We start from the raw sequence: 21,691 nt of genomic DNA on the forward strand, positions 1-21,691 counted from the left end.
CCCACCCCCACCCACCCTACACATGACAGGACTAGAACTGGAAACAATTTATATTAGGAGAGATTTAAATCTCACAGAACTGGTGTGAGATGCTTATCATATAACACGACACCAATGATCAATCAAATGTAACATCAAACGGCATGACATATTCATGACCAATCAAACAGCATGACATATAGACCAAACAACCAATCAGACAGCATGACACATATAGACCAAACAACCAATCAGACAGCATGACACATATAGACCAAACAACCAATCAGACAGCATGTCACATCAAAAAGCACAACACATTTAGGACCAGTCAACCAATCACACAGCATCACAAATGATAAATGATATGGAATCATAAGAAGACAATACAAGCAAAACTGCAGTTTATGTTATCATCGGTGGTAAAAAATACTAGCCATTCAAACCACAGATAACAACTGCACAAAGGCCTATCATATCACGTTACATTAGCACTCATTGGTATTACTAGGTTCTATGTTGTTAACAAGCATGGAATGCATTGTAAAATATTCCAGTGAACAAGCTTATATTCACATAACAGCCTTTTGTTATATGTACATACAACCAGATTGTCATTCAATTTTCTGTTGTAAAAAAAAAAGAAGATATGATTTTTAAATGATTCTTCCCTTTGTTTAAAACACTATTTTTACATGTGCAATCTCTTTAGTGGGTTATTACAATGATTAACGAACACTATCGGGTCAAAGACTTAATCAAGACATAACACTATTCAGTACTGTTTCTACGAGAGACAATAAATGCACAATTGACTACAAGTGTTATAAGCGGATGTTCTGTTTAATTCTTATTTACTATAAATGTATTACCAGTGCAGATGTGGACAACAAAGGGATTCTTTATTTTTAAATTTAAAACAAGAGCATTTTTATAAATGTTTCAGTTTGAGCAGTATTTACACCTATATATATATATATCTATTTCATTGACAAAAGATATAAGTATATAAATTGATGTGGTATTGATGACAAACAATTAATTTGGCACAAAATGGTTGATTCTATCTCTAGGGAATATCACTAGATGGGGTCTAAATTGCGGAGTGTTATGATGGTAGGCAACAGTTTGATTAATATAGCTATAGTATGGAGAACATGTACTTTTTTTCCCTATATATATATGAGCACCAAAAATAAGCACAAATATATAACATACATTTATACAGAGTTGATTGATATACATTTATCAAAGCAAATAAAACAAATCTTCAGTGTAAACACATGTATTTGTAACTACTAAATAAAGCCAATGTATGAAGGTTATGAATAATTTCCATAAACTATTAGAAATAAATCTGGAATTTAACTGAGCCCCAGGATGAGATATAATGAAGAAATATGATGGAAGAATTCAAATCCCTCAAAATATTTAACTTTCTGATGAAAAATAAGGATTTAAAATTTGAGTGAAGATGAAAGATTATTTGCTATATACTGGCCCTGATCTGACAATAATACTATGTAACGTTGTCACCAATAAAGTTGTTCTAGCAGCTTGGACGATTATATACACTTGGATAGTCATATCGAAGTTTAACCTACAAATAACACAGCATATCATGCACCAGTAAAAAACAATCTTGATACGAGATCATTCTAACAATACATTTATCCACGAAATTGAACTAAATCTAAACTTACTGACTAGATGTCCTACTTTTATCAGTTTATTTAATATCAATAATTTCATTTCTACTTGATGTGCAGAGGACTCTTTCCTTCATTGTACAATTATTCATTAAGGAGAAAGTTCAGATTTACAATACGGGGTTATAAGATGTACATGTCACATCAAATAAACATTTATCCACATAAGATTAATTATTATGATATAAATATTTTGATGAAAAAGTGGGTTTGATACCAAGATATGTAACCTCAAATATATTTCAGTGTGTTCCGATTAATGCGTTGATTAAAATGAATTGTAGTTTAAATTGAATTTAAAGTAGTTTAAATTAGTTTAAATCAAAATTTCAGTTACCTCTAATGCTCATTTTTTCCCCTGCAGCTCCATAGGTTTTTGCTGTGAACCCAAACCAATTGTTTGAATATTTAATGTTTAATATTTAATTTGTTTGATATTTAATGCTTTAAACTAAAATATTCTCTAAAACATATTTTTTTCACCAATTATTTCCCTTGAATTAAGTACTCTCTAAGCCATCCTTCTACTGTGTATTACTAACGCATGCTTAGTATGTACATCTCACAACAGCTATAAGATAAGGCAAAACTATTGTTGACAAAAAATGTTTATAGGATGTACTGCTTTGGAACTCTTTTTGAAAGAAGATCCATTCGGTCTTAATGTAATGTTTAACCTAAGGGAGATATACATCACAGTTGTGATTATAGCCAGGATATCATCATGTAACCACTCCTATACCGATGTACTAAACGTACTTCTGTTCTCTCTCCCTGAGATACATCATCACACATTTACAAGCTGAAGTATTTTACATGCCAGCTTTGCATGGTTAATTTGAATATCGAACTGAATATACATATATTGGCTTATAACTATTTAGTCTGGAAAAATAGTTTTTTTATTTATCATTTCAACAGTGTTACTTTTTATCGTTTAAATTTGTTGTAGCTATATATATTAAGTTTATATTTCGAACAAGATTATTTGTAGAATATGAGGGGATACATTTAACATTCAAAACATTAAGTATATCGTACCCCTAAACATTGATATTGAAGCAATACCTACACCACGTTGGCCTTGTTAGGCAATTCAAATGGATAAGGTTTAAATTCCCCTTTAAGCATACAAGTTGTTATACAACAAGATACATGCAGATCAATTAATGGAAAAATCTGAGAAAAATCTAATTGTCAGTTCATGTCTTATTAATCGATTTCCTTACCAAATTCTAGACACCTAGAGAAGGTTACAGTGAAACTCATTGAATTATGACCGAGTGTTTCGTTTTCAATACAATTAATTTGTTTTCATTAAATATTAGTTTTATCTATGTAGTGTTATTTTATATTATTTGTCTGTATAAATATTCTTAATTTAAACATTTTTTTTTATTTTCCTCAGTCTTTCTTTACCCTGAGACACAAAAGGATCATGCGAGAAATTTCTGTGATAGAAACGAAAGTAACATCAAACATGGATTGCCCTTTTTAAGCATATTTTCTACAGTATAACAACAGCCAGGTCTCTCTAAGTTTATTATAGAGACCAGGAATACATTAAAAAAAAAATTAAAAAAAAAAGCATATTACAATACTGGAGACAAACAAAAGCCCACATTCAAAATGAATCTAATACAGGAGTCATTCTGAAATAATTGAGACAAAAATAATACCTTAATCAAAATCTAAGACACAACTTGTATTAAAGTCCCTCCTTCGACCAGTATTAGAACAACGATCAGTATGGAGAAGAGATTCTTATGAATGATTGGTTTTAAAACAATGTACAAAAAAACAATATGGCATCTTGTGATGAAAACGGAGACAATTTTCACCAGAAAGCAAAGACACAGTACCAGAGAAGAGAAATATAATCAAAAAATAGCTCAATAGGAACAGACATAAACTAACATGGTAACACTCCAACCACAAAAATTCACCCATCTTCTCCTGAATATCATTCACTATTAACTCAAGGGAGGGTCATTTAGTAGAATTCAAACAAAAATGTACCCATAGTCTTGGATCATTAAGTATAGCTGAAACCATACATTATAAGTGAAGTTCCACCTATAAATTCTAAATACAAAATACCTGATCTCAATATATACCTGGCATATGCATGTTCAGATAAGATGTAACCCATGGTTAAAGACATCTGTATCATTAGGTATATATACAAACAAAATGCAAACCTATATACAAAACTATTGAACTTCATACAGCCCTATACATTAAAGTATTCGGACACTTATATTTACGACTAGGAATAGCGCGAAACAAAAAATATTACAGAACTACAACGAGACCCTGTCAGACTTTTGAAAGATGTTGTTCTAACCTCCGGCTGGTCTTAATTACCTTTCATAACAATGGAAAATTGTGACAATTCTGCTGCTAAATAGGTTAATAAACCTTAAGTCGGGAATGGTAATAATTAAAAACATTATTGCCCTATTTCAATTACAAGAACAAACTCTTGTTAATACCAAAAAAATAATACTCTAACATCTTGATGAGTTTTATACAATATTAAGGTTTTGCGAAAGAAAAAAAAAAGAAAATATTCTCAGAATTGTGATACATATATATGACAAAACTTTGGTACCAAGAATATGTTTTTTATGATATTGAAGGATAATCTGACATATGTATTTACTTAATTCCTTGTTAACACGAGATGTCACATACTATAGCTAGGGAACCAGTTTTAGACCTTCCCGTCTGAGAGTCTCTATATCTTGTAATCAAGGTAAAAGTAATGAATGGACACTCTAAATAACATGTAAAAATGCCCTTTTAACAGACAGTGACATGGTTTCATATTGTAATGGACATACAATGTAAACCAAAATACTATTTACAACAGATAAACATCTGTACAAATACATCTGGTAATACGTTTTGACATGGTGTGATTATTTACAAACATTTGAATTCTAACAGTATGTGATCAATTCAAAAAGAAAATATTATAGTACTTTCAACAAAATGGGACATTATATACAAAACAGTTCCCCTTCCCCTCAATAACTGGAATTACACAGGTAAAAAAAGGCAACAAATTATACAAGTCTGATGCAACATTGGTTCAATTCTTCCATCCACTAAGATCATTGAGTTGGGCTTGACTTAAAAAGACAAGATCGTTTAGAAAATTAATGGATGAAAGGATTTTAAAATGGTGACATTTGGCAGTTTTTTGTCTGTTTATGAAGCACTTCCCCTCAACAGTCGCATAATTAAAGGGTACAGATCAGAACACATATTTACATATTCACAAAGCAACAAGGTAAATTTATCACAGAACATTTACATTAAAATACTCTGAATTCTAACATTTTGTGTCCATACAGGTTTTTTTTTTAAATTCATTTCAAGAAAGTATAAAAGAAAATAAAACTTTTGTTATTCTGTTCGACATACCCGTACCATATTATACAATACTATTTTTCAGACGATTTATCTCTATATATTTCTTGTCAAAATATTTCTTTCATGGAATCAAGTAATTAAAACATCTTCCCTAGCTTGGTTCAATGGGTATTGCTAAATCTTTTTACATTCTAGACCATATCTGTAATATCAAAAGTCATGAATTCTGTTACTGAGAAATTATGCTAAAATTGGGTGTCTAACTTTAACCAGAAAAATTGTCTTTATTTTCAAACCATAAAATATGTTAGAACATTCCTTCCAAGTATCCCTAAGATTTGATTCAACATGACACTTCATTAAAATTATAGCAACAAAGATCTTAAAACTATTCTTATAGAATCAATAGTGTAATAGAATGCGAAGGTAACCAGATATGTTTATAATCATTACTTAACTGGTATCAAAGTAAGGTAGACAAGTTGAGAACTGAACAACAATGTTAAAAATTGGTGAGACTTGAAATCACAGTTCTCAGATCACAGAAAACCCCAAACACTGGAAAACAGGAACTGAACCACGAATCTAAGATGATGGATTCATACAGAAACATCTGAAAATAAAACCTTACTGACATCCAATGAAATTCATCACAGAAACGAAGAATCGTGTGCTATTACCTATAGCACCTGAGCAGTCTATTCTTCATCAAGAATGATTTTTTTCAAGAAAATAAATTGAAATCTTCTGACCAATAATCAAGAAAGTCTAATTTTCCTTGAATTAAAATGATTCCAAGCTATTTAACATATGAAATTCTTCAAGGTCATAATAATAGAGATATATCTAAATGTATGTCATTATCTACAATACGGATCAGGACTGGTCCGTTTGTTATTGGAAGCTGCCTTTAGCCCCACAGAGGGCTGCAATCATTCTCACTCCATGATAAAATAACATGATGTATTGCACATTCTCCAATGAAATCAATGAGATCAAATCATTGTCTTTACAAGCAAGGAACACCTGCCCTACCAGACAATCCTAAAGTGGACTCTACTATCCTTTAATTCGAGCCCAGCATTTATGGTTTGTATGGAAGTAAGGTTGGGAAAATAAAACATCAGCATTTTCATCCCTAAGATGGCATATAGCCTTCGTTATAACAGATTTAGTTATTTCTTTGTCATTTTTAGGGATGAAAATGTTTACAATTGTTAAGAAATATATCGCAGGCAGCTACACACAACTTTTAATATCCCTACCTTTTCCAAATGGACTTAACTTCCTTTTGATAAGATTTCGGCAATTATGCAATGTAGGGATAAAAACTTTCAGTATATGTAAAACCAAGTCATACTGAGAACTTCCCTCTGATATGTTCCACCACACAAATTGTCATGATTACATGATATGCACTTTAGTGACAACATTCAAGTCTATAGCGTCTCTTGGTCGGACATCACTACGTCTTTCCTTTGCACCACGTCATCCGTTCAACAGAGTTGTAAGTTTGACTATAATTACCTTACCTATCAGTTATATTAACAAACCTAGGAGGTAAGAAACATGGTGATTAATCATCAGGTCACAATGTTCTGGTTTTAAACATTTTGTTGTCAAGTCTTTTCCTGAAATTTTCGCAATATTGTTCTCTTTCTTCTACAATCAATACAATTCTCATACTGCATCATAGATATATAGTGTTTGATATAAATTTGCTGACACAAACAAAAAATTCTAGTCGCTGTATGATATAAAGCAATTCTGATCAGAATATCCTCATTTGCATTTCCTGGCAAGTGTTACAGCCAAGCACAGCTACATCATTGTAATGATTTCTGTCAAATTTTGCAGACATTTCAAAGCTTGACTAACACTTTGTTCAAACCTTTAGTTTACTGCCTGATGTGCAGAGGGATGACAAACTTGTGACTGAATGGCGAGATGTAGCGAATGCCGACTTCATTGAAGACTTTCTTTGGAAATCCGAGGTCGCAGAGGTAGACCTGAGCACAGTTTCCCAGGAGAGGGAGGGGGAGAGAGATGCTGAGACACCACTTAAATGCGACATTGCCACAGTTGACGGGCGGGTCCAGTGCCAGCACTGGGGCCCTGTTCTGTCCTGACCAACATTCAAGCAGTTTGTACCAGGCCTGATCCCGCAGGCTGGTGTGTTCATGGCTGTCCATGGCATTGATTATCATGTCAATAGAACCAACTGGAAGATCTGTAGAAAGACAGGAATAGGCATAAACATCACTAAAGTCACTGCTCACCTCTTTGGACTTATGATTTATCAATGGAACAAATCAAATGCCTGAGACGAAAGGTGTACTATGAAAAGAACATACGGTATATTTAAAGTACTGAACTGAACATTTGTCTCCAGAAATGAAACTGTTTTATATGAAGATAAGTTTTTTAGTTCTGTGAAGTAAACACAACAGTAAACATTTCAATCAAAGTAATACTACAGCAGTGATATTTCCCCCTATTCATAAGAAATACTAGAGCTGTAACGAGTATCCAACTAAGGTTTGTTTTGAAAGGAACCTGAATCTGAAAATGTTTATCTGGATTAACGTTAGCAGCAAAATATTTAACTGTCTGTTGCTGCTAGAAGTTGTCGCCCATGTCAAAAAAAGTAAAAGCATAAAACATTTCAGCATCCTAGCTTCCTGTTTTGTTTTCATGAAATTTATTGCTTGGGAACATGTTCAAAAGCAACATTGTTATCATTTTGTTTTCTCACATCAGTATTTCCCCCCAGGAATCTACTATGCATTTCTTTCAAGCTGGACATGTACATCTGATCTGGGCCATCAGAAGAAACATGCATACATCAAACATATGCAAGCATGTCCTTCAATGACCTTATAGCTGTACATGTTAATAGGATACTTAACCCTATAAAACCAGACCAATCAATGGAATTGTTCAGGTCAGGTGTGCATCTACACAAAACACATTCTAAACGAACAAGAGCTGTAATGGTATACACTGTTTTATCAGCTTAATATATTCATAACTACAAGATTATCTTTTTTTCACATCAATATTTTCATCAGCTCTTTTTAATATGCTTTCGGATATTCCCTTGAGAACTGTATGAACTAATTGTACTGTCAAAATTATTATTATTGCTTACAATAATTAATAGATAATACATCAGAGAGATCTTTGACATAAATCACTATAAGTTACCTGTAGGACTGGAAGTCCTTTTGGCATCACACAAGGCGAATAGCGACAACTCATCCTCCATGGCACGGATCATCTGGACGCAACTTGGTACAAATAAATGTACCTTGACATTGTGATTGGATAACTGGCGCGCACAGCTTACTCCCTGGGCGCCCTGGATGTGGGGACCACACAGCACAACTACGGTGGGCAACTGGTGACCATTCTTGGGATTCAACCTAGCACAAACCAACAGGATTGTTTAAAATATGTATATGACATACAAATTCTGTAATGTCTTTTAGGTCTGGAATATACATGTCTTTAAGGTCTGGAATATGCTGAGTTTTTTGTTTAAGACAACATATGAGAGAAAAAGATTTTAAAACAGATCAGGGAACTTTCACTCTCTACCTGTATGCCTTTAGTGGGTTTTTTTCGAACAAATAATTCAAAACCTGTTTGCGTTCATCATAAGGAATGTGACTAGCTATACAACACTTCAGTATCTCATATTAGTGTATATATTGGTATGTTTGGTTCCATCTATAATAATTTACCTGTTAGACCCGCCAAGCAACTGAAGTACCATCTCACTGGCAGACCGTCCTACCATTTCTACTTGGCGGTCTGTCTTAAATCCGTGTTTCTCTGCCGTCGCAAAAAGACGACATCTCAAATCGTACGAGATACTAGGTACCACCAAGCCTTCATCTGATTAAAATATCAGGTATAATATTGTGTTACAAATCTTTATAAACAAACCAATGAATGCATTCTTATAAAAAAGAACTGTGACCAAGAGCAATCTCAAACAGAGCATGACATCAGAGGAAAATGACACGGTGCGGTAACATTCAAGTAAATTTACAATTTGTTTTCTACTTGCAATTTTCTGAAATCAAATTATGTTAATAAATTAAATAATAATAAAATCTGACGGCAGTATGGCATAAGCTCACATGGCCCTTTGGGCCAGGCGAGTAAAATATGAAATGTATCATTGTTAAGTGTGATTAAATCCATACACTCATATATATACAGGTGTACAAATTTGTGTCTTACCAGTTACAAATTGTTTGGCATTGCTGTGACCCATGGGCACTTTAATCTGTTGTAGCACTACTGGTTCTGATGCAAGAACATTTTCATCACATCTATATTTAAGCGGCTTCTTGGATTCAGCTGGGTTTACTGCTCTTGGGTGGGTGTTTTCAATCTCTTCAAACACAGCCTTCTTATCAAATAGAGCCAAATTAGACTCAAAGTCAAATTCCTGAAGCACTGAATCACTTGGACAGCTAAAGCAGTCTTCTCTTGACATCCCCTGCTTTTTGTTATTGCGGAACTCAATTTTCTTGGGTGTGGTGGACTTTTTGCGGACATCTGAGGCTGCAATCAGAATGTAAGTAATTTTTAATGGTTATAATTATGCATCATAACATTTTTTTTTCATCAAATATCTCAAAATTGTGATGTTATTATTTGGTAATTATTTTATATCATAAAATTGAAAAACAATCTGCCTTAGCCAAAAAAAATTATTGTTGTTCTGTTATCATCTTCAGAAAATATAGGGCAGGAAGGTAGACATTTTTTTAAATTTTAGAAAATATTTTACGATGCTTTTATACTTCTGAATTCAACAGTACATATCATTAAATGCCAATAAAAACTCAGAGGTAGGCACACAAATCTAGGGTAGGTAAGGTTATTGGTAACACAAAATATTTTATTTGGCCTTTTATTGGTTGAAACCAATTTCAAAATTTGCATGATTAACATATTGGTAGGCATTTCAATTTAGAGATCAGGTTGAAGATTGATGCTTCTAGAGTGAAATTTTGAACATCTTACCAGAATTCCTTCTTGGCCTCATCTGGGATTCTTCCTTGGTGGGTGTAAAACGTACATTTCTACCTTCATTTGTTGGGGTGTACCTCTGTCCACCAGTCTGTCCGTTTGTACTAGCATACCCATTACCCAGCACATTAGGTGAATGTCTCTGACCAGCCCCATTCGCCTGCTGTGAGAACCTGGGGCTGTATCTATCACCGCCATTATAGTTTTTATAACAATTACTGTTAACATCCCTGGCTAAACCAGGTCGTTGAGAGTAGCCATTTTGACCACCATGTCCATTTGCAAACGGAAGTTCACACACCTTGACTGGGGATGGACATCCCTCCCCATCACTGTTTTCAGGGGAAAGTTTAGAGGGCGTGGCCTCCTTCGATACAATAACTGCAGCCTCAGTAGGTGACTGCAGAATTTTAAGCTCTTTAATGTCTGAAGCACTGGAAAGGAAAACATTCAATGTTCACATGTTAAATTATGTTGTTGCTATGACTTGGGAAACATTAAATTCTTATCAGAAATGAATGATTCATAATTTATTCAAAATATTTTTTTTATATAACTACTAACTTTTAATTGACAGTTGTACTTTGTGTTGAAATTGTATCTAATCAATTAAATATGATAATGATATACTTGTGCAAGTTCTCATGATCACATTTTTTATCAACATACATATTATGAAATTAAATGCGAAGTATACAAGTTGTATAGAAAGCCACTTACTTGAGTGTAATATTCTGTACCTCACACTTCAGTCCATTCCTATAAGCTTTAAAGATAGTGAGTGTTTGTGCTTTGTTATTGACAGACTTGAGCTGGCCCTGGTATGTCCCAAGGGTTTCACCACAGTCCAGAGAGACAATACATCCAATGAAATCAGATCCCATTCTTAATTTTGACTTTTTTGTCTACCTGAAATCATACATTATGATATTCTTAAGAACATGCACATGAAATAATAAATAAACCTAGTCTAGTACATATATTAACAGCATGGACAATGTTAAAATTTAACTAAATATTTTTTCTAAAGCCTCCATCTGATCACAGGGGCATGGATCACTTTACTTGTAACATTAAAAAATAGCGGTCTCCTATACATATATTAGTATAGGAGACCCCTTTTTTTTGATATTACAAGTAAAGCGATCCATGCCCCCGTGCATCTGATCATGACTAAACCAATGTCTGGTAAAAATGTGTTCCATCAAAAAAATATAGTATCTTTAAAACTATTGGTAATTAGACAAAAATGAAAAACAAACTACAAATTGAATTTTGGTCAGATGGTGTAGTTTCACACAGACAGCAAATGAAATCCAGTACACCAACATTTTTTGAAAAATCAGCTGAATGTCTCAGTTATCCCTGAAACATTCTGGCCATGGACATCTTTCAACAGGTTGTGCAATGTAATTTATGAAATTGCAGTTATATTATCTTTATTGAATCACATTTCTTACAGAATGTTCTAGTCCTAAAAAATATCAAATGTGTTTCTTCTTCTGTTAAAATATTGATTCTATTGGGTTAATTTCCAGTATATTCTATATTCTTTATAACCATACAGGTGGAAAATAGAATACACGGCCATTTCTAGTATGATAAATTATTTTCTTTTAACAACAGAAATTGCATTAAGCTCTATGATCCATGTTCAATTCTCGGGCACGAATGTTGATATAGTATTAACAGTCCGCATTCTGAACGAGTGAATCCGTAATTCACACTAATTTATGCGTTAAACATCAACAACGCAAATATGTTAACCGAATGACCTACTTTAAACACCTCGCAGCTGGCCGTCTGGTAAAACCATATGAGTTTATAATTAAAAATGCAAGGTCGTCTTTAAAAATGTAAAGCCAAGTAATGTTCACAACAGTTCTCCAATCAATTCGATATCGACAAGTATCGAAATGAATGCGATATTCGCAACATACTGGACTTTGTTTTGGTGTCTTTGTCTTGGCAATGGCTGCGGTTGTTTATCAACAGTCGAAAATTTGGAAACAAAAATGCTAAAATTTGGTATTGACGAGGATTAGTTTATACCATAAAATTAAACGTTCGGGTAAATGGATTAAAATACTTACCTAATCGAAAACTATTTTTCTAAATCAATTACTTTTCATACCCAAACAAAAAGAAAAAATCGACACTTTTTCAAGCTATCTCTCAAGTTTTCAACATGGCCTCCAAATAAAATGTCAGGCCCGCTTACAACTCAGACAAATAATTCAAACAATATGAATTTAGTTTGTTTTGCCTTTGATTAAATATGACAACAAAAAAAATCTTTAAACTTTTGAACGATATGATAAGATCAAAATTGTATACAATATTGTCGGAAAACACCAAAGTTAGAAATAGGGAGTATTTTATTTTCATGCTCGCAAGGGGCACCCAATTCACACTTGGCACGGAAAAGGTTATCAAACAGATCACGCGAAAATCATGTTGTCAAGATGCAGCACTAGATCGCGTTTTTTGTACCAGGCGGTAAGAAAAGAAAAGTTTTCAAACTATTTAACTGTTTTATTTCAGAGCGTGTTCTGTTTAGGAAAATGTTTGCCTTTAGAAAGATAAATAGACACCGATGACTTTGACTTGGTTCGTGTCAGGGATCACAGTCCAATCAGAGACTAGCTAGCCTCTTGTCAGTCTTGACTCTTGTATAATAGCTGTAGCATCGGATCCCGATGACCAATTTTCTAAGTATACAAACTAGACCAATATCACACAGCAGTGTGCTTATCATCATTGTTTAGTTTTAAATTTTACATGGAAAGTAGTTTATGTAACCCCTTAGCCGAGTTTCCTCTGGGTCTGACACCAGTGTTAGACATTTTGACAGCTAGATATCTGGTGTGGGGCCAGACCACACTACTATATGAAAAATAAGATCTATATATCTATATTAATCAATTGATTATTTATTGATCCCAAACCGCCCTTTTTTCAATCATTCGAAATTCGTAGGTTATGTAAATTACACAGTAGTGACTAATCCAATAAAGGTGTAGTAGAGAAGGGTATTGGTTACAATATATATTGATTATACGTTTAATTTATCCCGTGGCAATACACTGCCGGTCAGCTAAGTGACGTGTATTAGACTGTGATATTTGTGTCCAGTATCTAGTGCACTCAGTAATTTGCATACCTGTATTTTTTTCTTTTAGAAAGTGTAGTTGAACTGTGACATTGTCAGGTCATTTCTGGGTGACTGGGGTTGACCCTGTCATGCTGGTTATCGACTGGACAGTCGGGGATATACCACATATAGTTTCTGGTGTGTAGGCTAGGGTATATAACTACCATGGTCTAATAGGGTGCATGCAGTCGAACAGATTTGTTTCCAGAGGTGTGCCACATTTCTTGCCACGTATAGCTTAGCACCGGGCGGGTGGTCGTAGACCCTAATGGCAAGGGGGTTTTACAAGCTTATGAAGGACCAAAATCCAGGAGCAGGTTCGTTTGTGAATTTAGTATGTAAGTGTGAGTGAAAGTACTTCTCATCTGTAAATATTCCATTCACACGTTAATAAATATTGTTAACAGTTTATTTGGAGCCTATTATCTCTCCTTTGGCTGACAGATTTGGTACGTTGTGACCTATACTACCGAACCTGGGTTGAAGCCACAGGGCGATGTGGGACTCAGGGACACACTAAATTACGGATTATGTGTGATTTTCCCGGAGCCCCGACCCGTCCTATTACGTAGGAGAAAGTCTTGAAAACTTCTTAATCTATTCCGTTTTCACTTTTCAGTCCTAATCAGTACAGTTTGTTGATTAGTCACTCCTCAAACATCCTTTAATTTTGTCCTGAAAAAGCTGATTGTAGGGGCAAAACCAGTTGACACTTTAAGCTTCAAACTACAAGAACTACATGCTCCTTAGCCTGTTGTGATTGAATCTACCAATATGACTTTGTAACATATTTTACTTTTTACTCAATCACATACATTTGGGTATCCAGATGATGGGAAGAGGACCAGATTATTCCACCATTAAAGATACCACAGAGTTGGCTTTTAACCTAAACCTTAGTAAATAAGTAAGAGGTAATGTACGCTGTCCCAGAGTTGTTTACCCGTTGACAGTACCAATGTTTTCTTACCTGTGTCTATCAACCAATAAGAATTTTGCAATACAAATCACATTCTTTGCTGACATAATATCCATTTACTGATTCCATGCATAGCTTGCTATGAAAAATCAGTGCATTTCAGGTTTGATTTAGCCTGAAAAGCATTGACAAGACATGAACACATTTGGATTGTTAACTTTATAGCATTCTTGATACAGGTACATGCAACACATTGTATTAGAATTACCAAATTTGAAGACGGGAAAATTATTTCAGAAATTTCATGTCATATCATGATATTGTGACTCCAAAGTATACTTATCTGTGATAGCCACCAGAAGGCCTAAACTGGCACCCCTCCTTTCAGGTTCCAGGTCCAAGTGAGGCAGTTGCCAGGTACTGGCTGCAAGTCTGTGTTTTTTCTCCAGATACTCTGGTTTCCTCCACCAACAAAAGCTGGCGTGTCCTTACATTACCATATAGCTGTTAATAGGATATAAAGTACAAAGAAACCAAAGCAAACTTTTCTACAATCAGTGTTATTGCCTCTCTAAAAAAATGCAATATTGATATTCACCAAGATGTCCGAAAAATGTCCTTACCAGTATGTGTTATTGTCGTTTGATGTATCTTTTCTCAGATTCATTTGGTTAGATGTTAATCCATGTTATTTTTTATTTTTATTTTGCATGTGAAATTTTTGATGGCTTGCAAAATTTTCCTTGTGGTCAAAATACATAGACTTTGAAGTCAGTTTTGACCGCTGAAGATTTATAAGTTTTAATCCATCATTGATGCTAATAAAAATAATCGTATGATATATATTTTTTTGACATCTTATGATTAGTCTGTGACATTTCTCACAATTTCTTTTAACAGAACTCCATTTTCCAAAGAAATGGTAGCACACTGGTGATAGCAGAGCATGACAACGAGAAACTAACACCAGTCACTTTAAATGCCATCACAGCTGCAAAAAAGTTGGGTGATGTATCCTGTCTGGTAGCTGGCACTCAGTGTGCTAAGGTAAGCTTGTATATATTCACCATATTATTCAGAGCTTTCGATTAACATTTAGCAATGTCAGAAATCAAATACCGGTAGCATTATCCCTGAAAGGATTTGGAAGGTCAAAACTCCTGTCAAGTAGTGTCATGTCTTTTCCAGGGGTCGAAACTCATTTTAGTTATAAAAAAAACCCTGGTTAAAACCATTAAGTCCATAAAGTTAGTTATGACCCCTCCCCTCCCCTCCCTCCCCTCATCTCCCCTTTATTTGTGATATACAGTACCAGCTGTTGTACGGCCAAGCTCACATATCGCCATCAATTTTGTCAGAACCAATTTCTCTACACTTAAATATGCACCTGTTGTATTGCCAAACTGGTGGCATTTTAACTATGTTGTACATTTTCTATTGAACTTTTCCATCAAGCAAACTGTCCTGATGACTACTTCAGGTTTCGTTAGATGTCATAATTGTCTATTAAAATGTTTACAGGTAGCTGAGGAAATCAGCAAGGTTGACGGTGTACAGAAAGTCCTGCTAGCAGACAATGAGGCATTCAAAGGATTTTTGCCAGGTATAATGCAGAACTTGATACAGACAAAACCTCTATCAGATAGATTCCCAGTCCTGTACTTGTTCACTTGATTTTCTCACAGCCTTCTCAGCATTGTGCCATAAAGTGACAATGTGACTTCAACAACACACAGATCTCATACTTCTCATATTTCATACACCGTTTTAACAGTTCGGTAACAACTTACCACACCTGGCAGATATCAGGTTTTAACTTCTCATGTAAAACATGTGTTTATGATCATATGTAATAATTGCAACACTTCATTGAAGAGCTTTACATATTAGATGCTCTGTGTCACATTAGAAATGAGACATCTTTGGGGCAGAGCTGGTTCAGACTGCTTGTCTAGTATATCTGGTGGGAGTAGGCCTTAACTGAAGGATTTTTCTTTTCTAAACGATAATGAGACGCATGATACTTGAATACTGTAATCAAACAATTTCTAAATACGAGAAATAACTTTGTGGGTTTTGTGAGATAATGATTTGGCACTGAAATTACAAGAAGCAAGTTTGTTGTGATAATGATTTGCTCAATATTCCTTGGCACATGTTTTTATCTAGTTATCACATCATACATTTATGATTTTTACCAAAACACAATTACTGCCCGATCCCTTTGCAATTAAAGGTAATGGTCAAATTAGATTTTGGTACCTGTTATAACCCTAACAAAAAAAACTGTGTGATACAAGCTTAAGGAGGTAGATCATATCACTACCTGTCTGTTTGATGTTTTTACCTGGCTGTGTGATGTTCTTACCTGTCTGTGTAAAAACCTGTCTGTGTGATGTTTTTACCTGGCTGTGTGATGTTCTTACATGATACTGTTTTCTGTATTTCACAGAGTCGCTCACACCCCTCCTTCTGGCTACACAGAAGCAGTTCAATTTCTCACACATATTAGCTGGAGCCACAGCATTTGGAAAGGTTGGTATCGGATTGTAGCCTTGAAATCAAAATCGATAGAATTTAAAATCTTGTGTAAACACACCTGTGAAAATGTGTACATAAAATTTCGGGTTGAAAATTCTGGAAATAGCTTCTTTTTATGAACTGGTTTACCTTTTAGAGTCCAGACAAAAATATGTTCATTAACAGGATGAACGATTTATCTCCAATGATAGTCCTAGTCAGGGAATGCAAGTGTATCATCTTTAATACCACAATATGAGTTATTTTAGCACACCTGGCCAAAAGTGTCATCGAAGATCTTGCATTATGTTACCTTCCATTACCTGTCATTTGTGTTTATTGTCTATCTATAAATGTTTTCCCTGATAGCTCTTCTTAAGGAATCAGCAGGCTGATCACAACCAAATTTGGTAGGAGTTATCCCTAAGTAATGTTGATTCTGATTTGTGAAATACAAGTGTTACATTATAATGTATACTGAAGTCAAACTTTCCCTTTTATGATGGTGAATCCATCATGATGGCTAATGTAAGTACACAGCATATTATACATTGTATTTTCAATGTGATCAATGTGAGTTATATCACTATAACACCCACAACAATGTTAGAGGTGGGGGCAGGGTTACTGGAGTCATGGTGACTGTCTGTCCATCCATCTGTCCGTCTGTTGATGGAAGTTTATTCAGAGCAATTCGTCTTCACTTCTCAATTGATATTTTTATGATATTCAATCATTTTTTGAAAATCTTATCACCGAAAGTAAATTCTTCAATCTCAATCCTGACGAATGTGAGTAGATATAAAAGTGATTATAAGTTGCTGATATTTTGCTGACAATAATACAAAGCAATTTTGTATTAGGAAACACTATGTTATTAGTTATACTATGCATGTACTCTTTCTGAATCAACTTCAATAGTAGATTCTATTTCTTACTTAGATATTTAAAATCATTTCCACATTTTGTCTTTGAAGGGTTTGATTCTGAGAGTGATAATTACACAGCCTCTTGGTTTTGTCTTTATATAATTTGATTCTGAGAGTGATAATTACACAGCCTCTTGGTTTTGTCTTTATTGAATATGATTCTGAGAGTGATAATTGAACAGACTCTTGGTTTTGTCTTTATAGAATTTGATTCTGAGAGTGATAATTACACAGCCTCTTGGTTTTGTCTTTATAGAATTTGATTCTGAGAGTGATAATTGAACAGCTTTTTCGTTTTGTCTTCATAGAATTTGATTCCGCGAGTCGCAGCCAAGCTAGATGTTTCCCCTATTTCTGATATCATTGGCATCAAGAGTGAAGACACCTTTATCAGGACCATTTACGCTGGTAAACGATCCTACAACCAGTCACAGAACTATTTACAATCTGTAAAGTCAGCTAGAGCTTCATAGATTGATATCCAAAACAGCTTATATTGCTGGATCAATTATGGGAATAATTCTGTATTCTTAAGTTTTGGAGTGAATTTATTTCCAGAGTTTAGAATTATATCATAATATGTATGGTCAAGTGGTTGGGATTATTGCCTTCCAAAAAGACATTGTAAGTTTGACAGCTGTAGGTTCTAGTCATGTCTCATTTAGAGTATCTTCTAGAAGTGCAAGGAGACTATTTAGGCGACAGTGGACACTTAAGTTACTCTCTCATTCTTTTTACACTGTTCACAGCGAATTAGCACATTGAGAAAACCAATCAATATCTAATTGCATAGTCAGAAAGTCAGTGTTATTTGACACACTAGTAATTGTGGTGTTGCTGTGTTTAGGAAATGCTGTACAGACCGTGAAGTCCAATGACACTGTAAAGCTTGTGTCAGTCCGAGGAACAGCTTTTGAAGCGGCAGGGACAGAAGGCGGTAGTGCCGCAACAGAGAATGGTATTTATGATCACTAAATGACTCATTATCTCTACCATAAATATCCCAATCTTCATTTAAATTGAAATGTTTTGTCATTGAGGCATATCTTTTGGAGCATATTAAAATATTTTGTCGGTATTTTGTATAATTACAATGTGGTCGAAAAATGAATTTAATGGTAATTTGAAGATTTAACATTACAGTATTAATATTATGGTATGTATATATGTATATTTTACATCAATACTAAGGTTTTATACTATTGTTATCTGAATGGTTTTGAATCAAACTATGATATATTTCAGCTCCAACTGCTGAGATCAACAACTCAATATCCGAATTTGTTGGTCAGGAATTGAGTAAAAGTGATCGTCCAGAATTGACCAGTGCAGGAATAGTCATCTCCGGAGGTATAGTAAAGACATGGAGTTAATTCCCTTACTATGTTAGACCACTTTAATTGAAAATCTGTGCCAGTTATCATCTAATAATTTCATGCATGTGCAATAATTGAATGGAGTTAGAATAATTCCTTGTAACTTAATTCATGATTTTTTTTCTCTTTCTCATGTTTAAAATACAATCTTTGCAGATATGTAACTGGTATTCTTACAGGATTTTTTTAGCATTACCAGACTCTGAAATAATAATGGTAGTCAAGCAAAACCTCCTTTTTGATTTGATTTTTTTCTTCTTTAAAATTAGGGTCAAGAATTTGTTTTATTAACGTGACCATCTGCATTCAGAAATTAATTGTTTTCTTTTCTATCATTATATGCATAAAAGTGAATGTTACAGTATAAGGTCATAATTCTCTGAATTGTGATAGGAGGTCCATGTGTTGTGTTGTGGTATTCCTTCACAGACAGGTATTGAGTTATAAATAGATATATTTGTCTGCTTTTGAAAGTTTGTCATATGATGTACTTAGTTTCCACTCCAAGAATCAGGAAATCTTCCAACTATTTTTGGTTTGGTTTGTGTTTGTTTTACGTCCTATTAAAAGCTAAGGTCATTTAAGGACGTGTAAGGTTTTGGTGGTGGAGGATAGACGGGAGTCCCGTAAAAAACCCACTGACCAATGGCCAGTAGCTGGCGACTGCCCTACGTAGGTCTCAAACTCGCGATCCAGTGGTGGAGGGCTAGTGGTAGCAGAATTTCAGATGCCTTAACCACTTGGCAACCATGACCCCTATTTTTGGATAATTACAATTATAATTTATAACATAAACATAACAACTCTATTCTAAATGCAGGCCGAGGGATGAAAAACGGGGATAACTTCAAGCTTCTGTATGACCTTGCTGACAACATGAAAGCGGCAGTGGGAGCGTCTCGTGCTGCTGTAGATGCTGGGTTTGTCCCTAACGACATGCAGATTGGACAGACTGGAAAGATCGTAGCTCCCGTAAGATTTCATTAAGTTGTCACCATAGTTTTAGGTATAGGATGTTGTAAATTTTAGTAAAGGATATAGTCAAAAACAAAATTGGTAACATGTGATTTGCAAAAAAAATAACTATTAATAACCATTGTGTTGTAATATAAAATGTATTTGGTTTGTCACAAACAAAAGTATAAATTTAGATATCCTGGTGCTGCACCTGGCTAAAATAACCTGGGCAGATCACTGCCTATGGAGTTTCTGTAGGCGATAGTTTGTTTTACTGATAATTGTTTGAAATAGTTTTATATGTGTACCCCACATATACACCATTTTATTCTGATTACAGTTAATGTGTATATTGTTGATATTGTAGAATATGTATGCAGGTGTTTACAGTTGATTTATAGAGATCTGTGTATACATTTTTAAAGTTGATTTATTGAGATCTGTGTATACATTTTTACAGTTGGTGTATTGAGATCTGTGTATAGATGTTTACAGTTGATGTATTGAGTTCTGTGTATAGATGTTTACAGTTGATGTATTGAGATTTGTGTATAGATGTTTAAAGTTGATTTATTGAGATCTGTGTATTGATGTTTACAGTTGATGTATTGAGATCTGTGTATAGGTAGTTACAGTTGATGTATTGAGATCTGTGTAAAGATGTGACAGTTGATGTATTGAGATCTGTGTATAGATGTTTGCAGTTGATTTATTGAGATCTGTGTATAGATGTTTACAGTTGATGTATGAGATCTGTGTATAGATGTTTACAGTTGAGGTATTGAGATCTGTGTATAGATGTTTACACTTTCACTGTTGTAGGATCTGTACATAGCTGTAGGTATATCCGGGGCTATCCAGCACTTGGCGGGTATGAAGGACAGTAAGGTGATTGTGGCTATCAACAAGGATCCTGATGCACCTATATTCCAGGTGTCCGACTACGGACTTGTCCAGGACCTCTTCAAGGTATAGTTAATCAAATGAAAACCTTAAACCATCCCTCAAATGACCAATCGGACATCCCTGTATATAAGTTTCCTGGATATAAATGAGTAATGAGAAATTATATTGCTGATGCTGATTTTAACCTATATTTTTATGCTTCTTTGATTTGGTTAAAACGAATTGTCTTATCTTTATGTAAGGTTTATAGAATTGCTCTCATCTCTTTCTTGCCTACAAGTGCTATGTTTATTATACTTGCATCAATTGTGTATCTAGGGTTGCTCTACTGAATGCATATTGCAGATGCTGATTTTGACCTTAATTTTACCCTTTAGTGCCGTAGTTAACAACAATTGGTCTTCTGTATTTTTCAGAATGTGTGAAATTAGATTTGATTGTACATTAAAAACATTGCATTCCTACGTTACTGATACAATATTGTATTACTTACAGGCTATTCCAGAAATGACAGAGATGACAAAGAAATGATTTGAAGTGATAAGTTTGATTGGAATCATTTGTAAATTGGATCACAATACCCTACCACAAAGGATTACACAATCTTCATGGAGATATGAAGTTTGGGAACAAAAGAAACTGATTTGAAAACATGTTATGTTGAAATTATTCATGGTTTGAAGTTTTCTAAACTTAATAATGAAATGTTGCTGTATGTTTGTAATTTATACTGAGTAAATCTGTTAAACAATCTTTAAGCCTTTACCTATTTTCACATTTTATTTAACTGTTAAGCTGCTGATTTTTGCGGA

The 21,691-nt window shown here is 34.2% G+C and overlaps 2 protein-coding genes across 2 annotated transcripts; one reads left to right on the top strand and one right to left on the bottom strand.

Moving 5' to 3' along the window:
- Positions 1–2,641: 2,641 nt before the first annotated feature.
- On the bottom strand, positions 2,642–12,318 carry LOC110450979 (enhancer of mRNA-decapping protein 3-like). Its single transcript, XM_021498798.1, has 7 exons — positions 12,212–12,318; positions 10,839–11,027; positions 10,113–10,552; positions 9,321–9,647; positions 8,816–8,969; positions 8,277–8,494; positions 2,642–7,299 (listed from the first exon to the last, which is right to left on the bottom strand). Exons 2-7 carry the CDS (start codon positions 11,000–11,002, stop codon positions 6,968–6,970), a joined length of 1,635 nt encoding a protein of 544 aa, XP_021354473.1. The 5' UTR covers positions 11,003–11,027; positions 12,212–12,318; the 3' UTR covers positions 2,642–6,967.
- Positions 12,319–12,513: 195 nt separating this feature from the next.
- On the top strand, positions 12,514–21,632 carry LOC110450988 (electron transfer flavoprotein subunit alpha, mitochondrial-like). The gene is made up of 10 exons (XM_021498810.1): positions 12,514–12,617; positions 15,092–15,238; positions 15,713–15,794; positions 16,644–16,726; positions 17,949–18,048; positions 18,488–18,598; positions 18,886–18,990; positions 19,837–19,988; positions 20,796–20,942; positions 21,375–21,632. Exons 1-10 carry the CDS (start codon positions 12,573–12,575, stop codon positions 21,408–21,410), a joined length of 1,008 nt encoding a protein of 335 aa, XP_021354485.1. The 5' UTR covers positions 12,514–12,572; the 3' UTR covers positions 21,411–21,632.
- Positions 21,633–21,691: the final 59 nt, after the last annotated feature.

The sequence above is a fragment of the Mizuhopecten yessoensis genome, unplaced genomic scaffold (assembly GCF_002113885.1).
Source record: "Mizuhopecten yessoensis strain PY_sf001 unplaced genomic scaffold, ASM211388v2 scaffold603, whole genome shotgun sequence".
Taxonomy (NCBI): domain Eukaryota; kingdom Metazoa; phylum Mollusca; class Bivalvia; order Pectinida; family Pectinidae; genus Mizuhopecten; species Mizuhopecten yessoensis.

Coding starts and splice junctions, on each gene's coding strand:
- LOC110450988 (XM_021498810.1), top strand. CDS start 12,573: ATGTTGTCAAGATGCAGCACTAGATCGCGTTTTTTGTACCAGGCG. Junction 15,795..16,643: donor ATTCAAAGGATTTTTGCCAG/GTATAATGCAGA, acceptor TGTATTTCACAG/AGTCGCTCACACCCCTCCTT. Junction 18,599..18,885: donor TAGTGCCGCAACAGAGAATG/GTATTTATGATC, acceptor GATATATTTCAG/CTCCAACTGCTGAGATCAAC.
- LOC110450979 (XM_021498798.1), bottom strand. CDS start 11,002: ATGGGATCTGATTTCATTGGATGTATTGTCTCTCTGGACTGTGGTGAA. Junction 8,495..8,815: donor TTGCTTGGCGGGTCTAACAG/GTAAATTATTAT, acceptor GGTTTGTGCTAG/GTTGAATCCCAAGAATGGTC. Junction 7,300..8,276: donor AAGGACTTCCAGTCCTACAG/GTAACTTATAGT, acceptor GTCTTTCTACAG/ATCTTCCAGTTGGTTCTATT.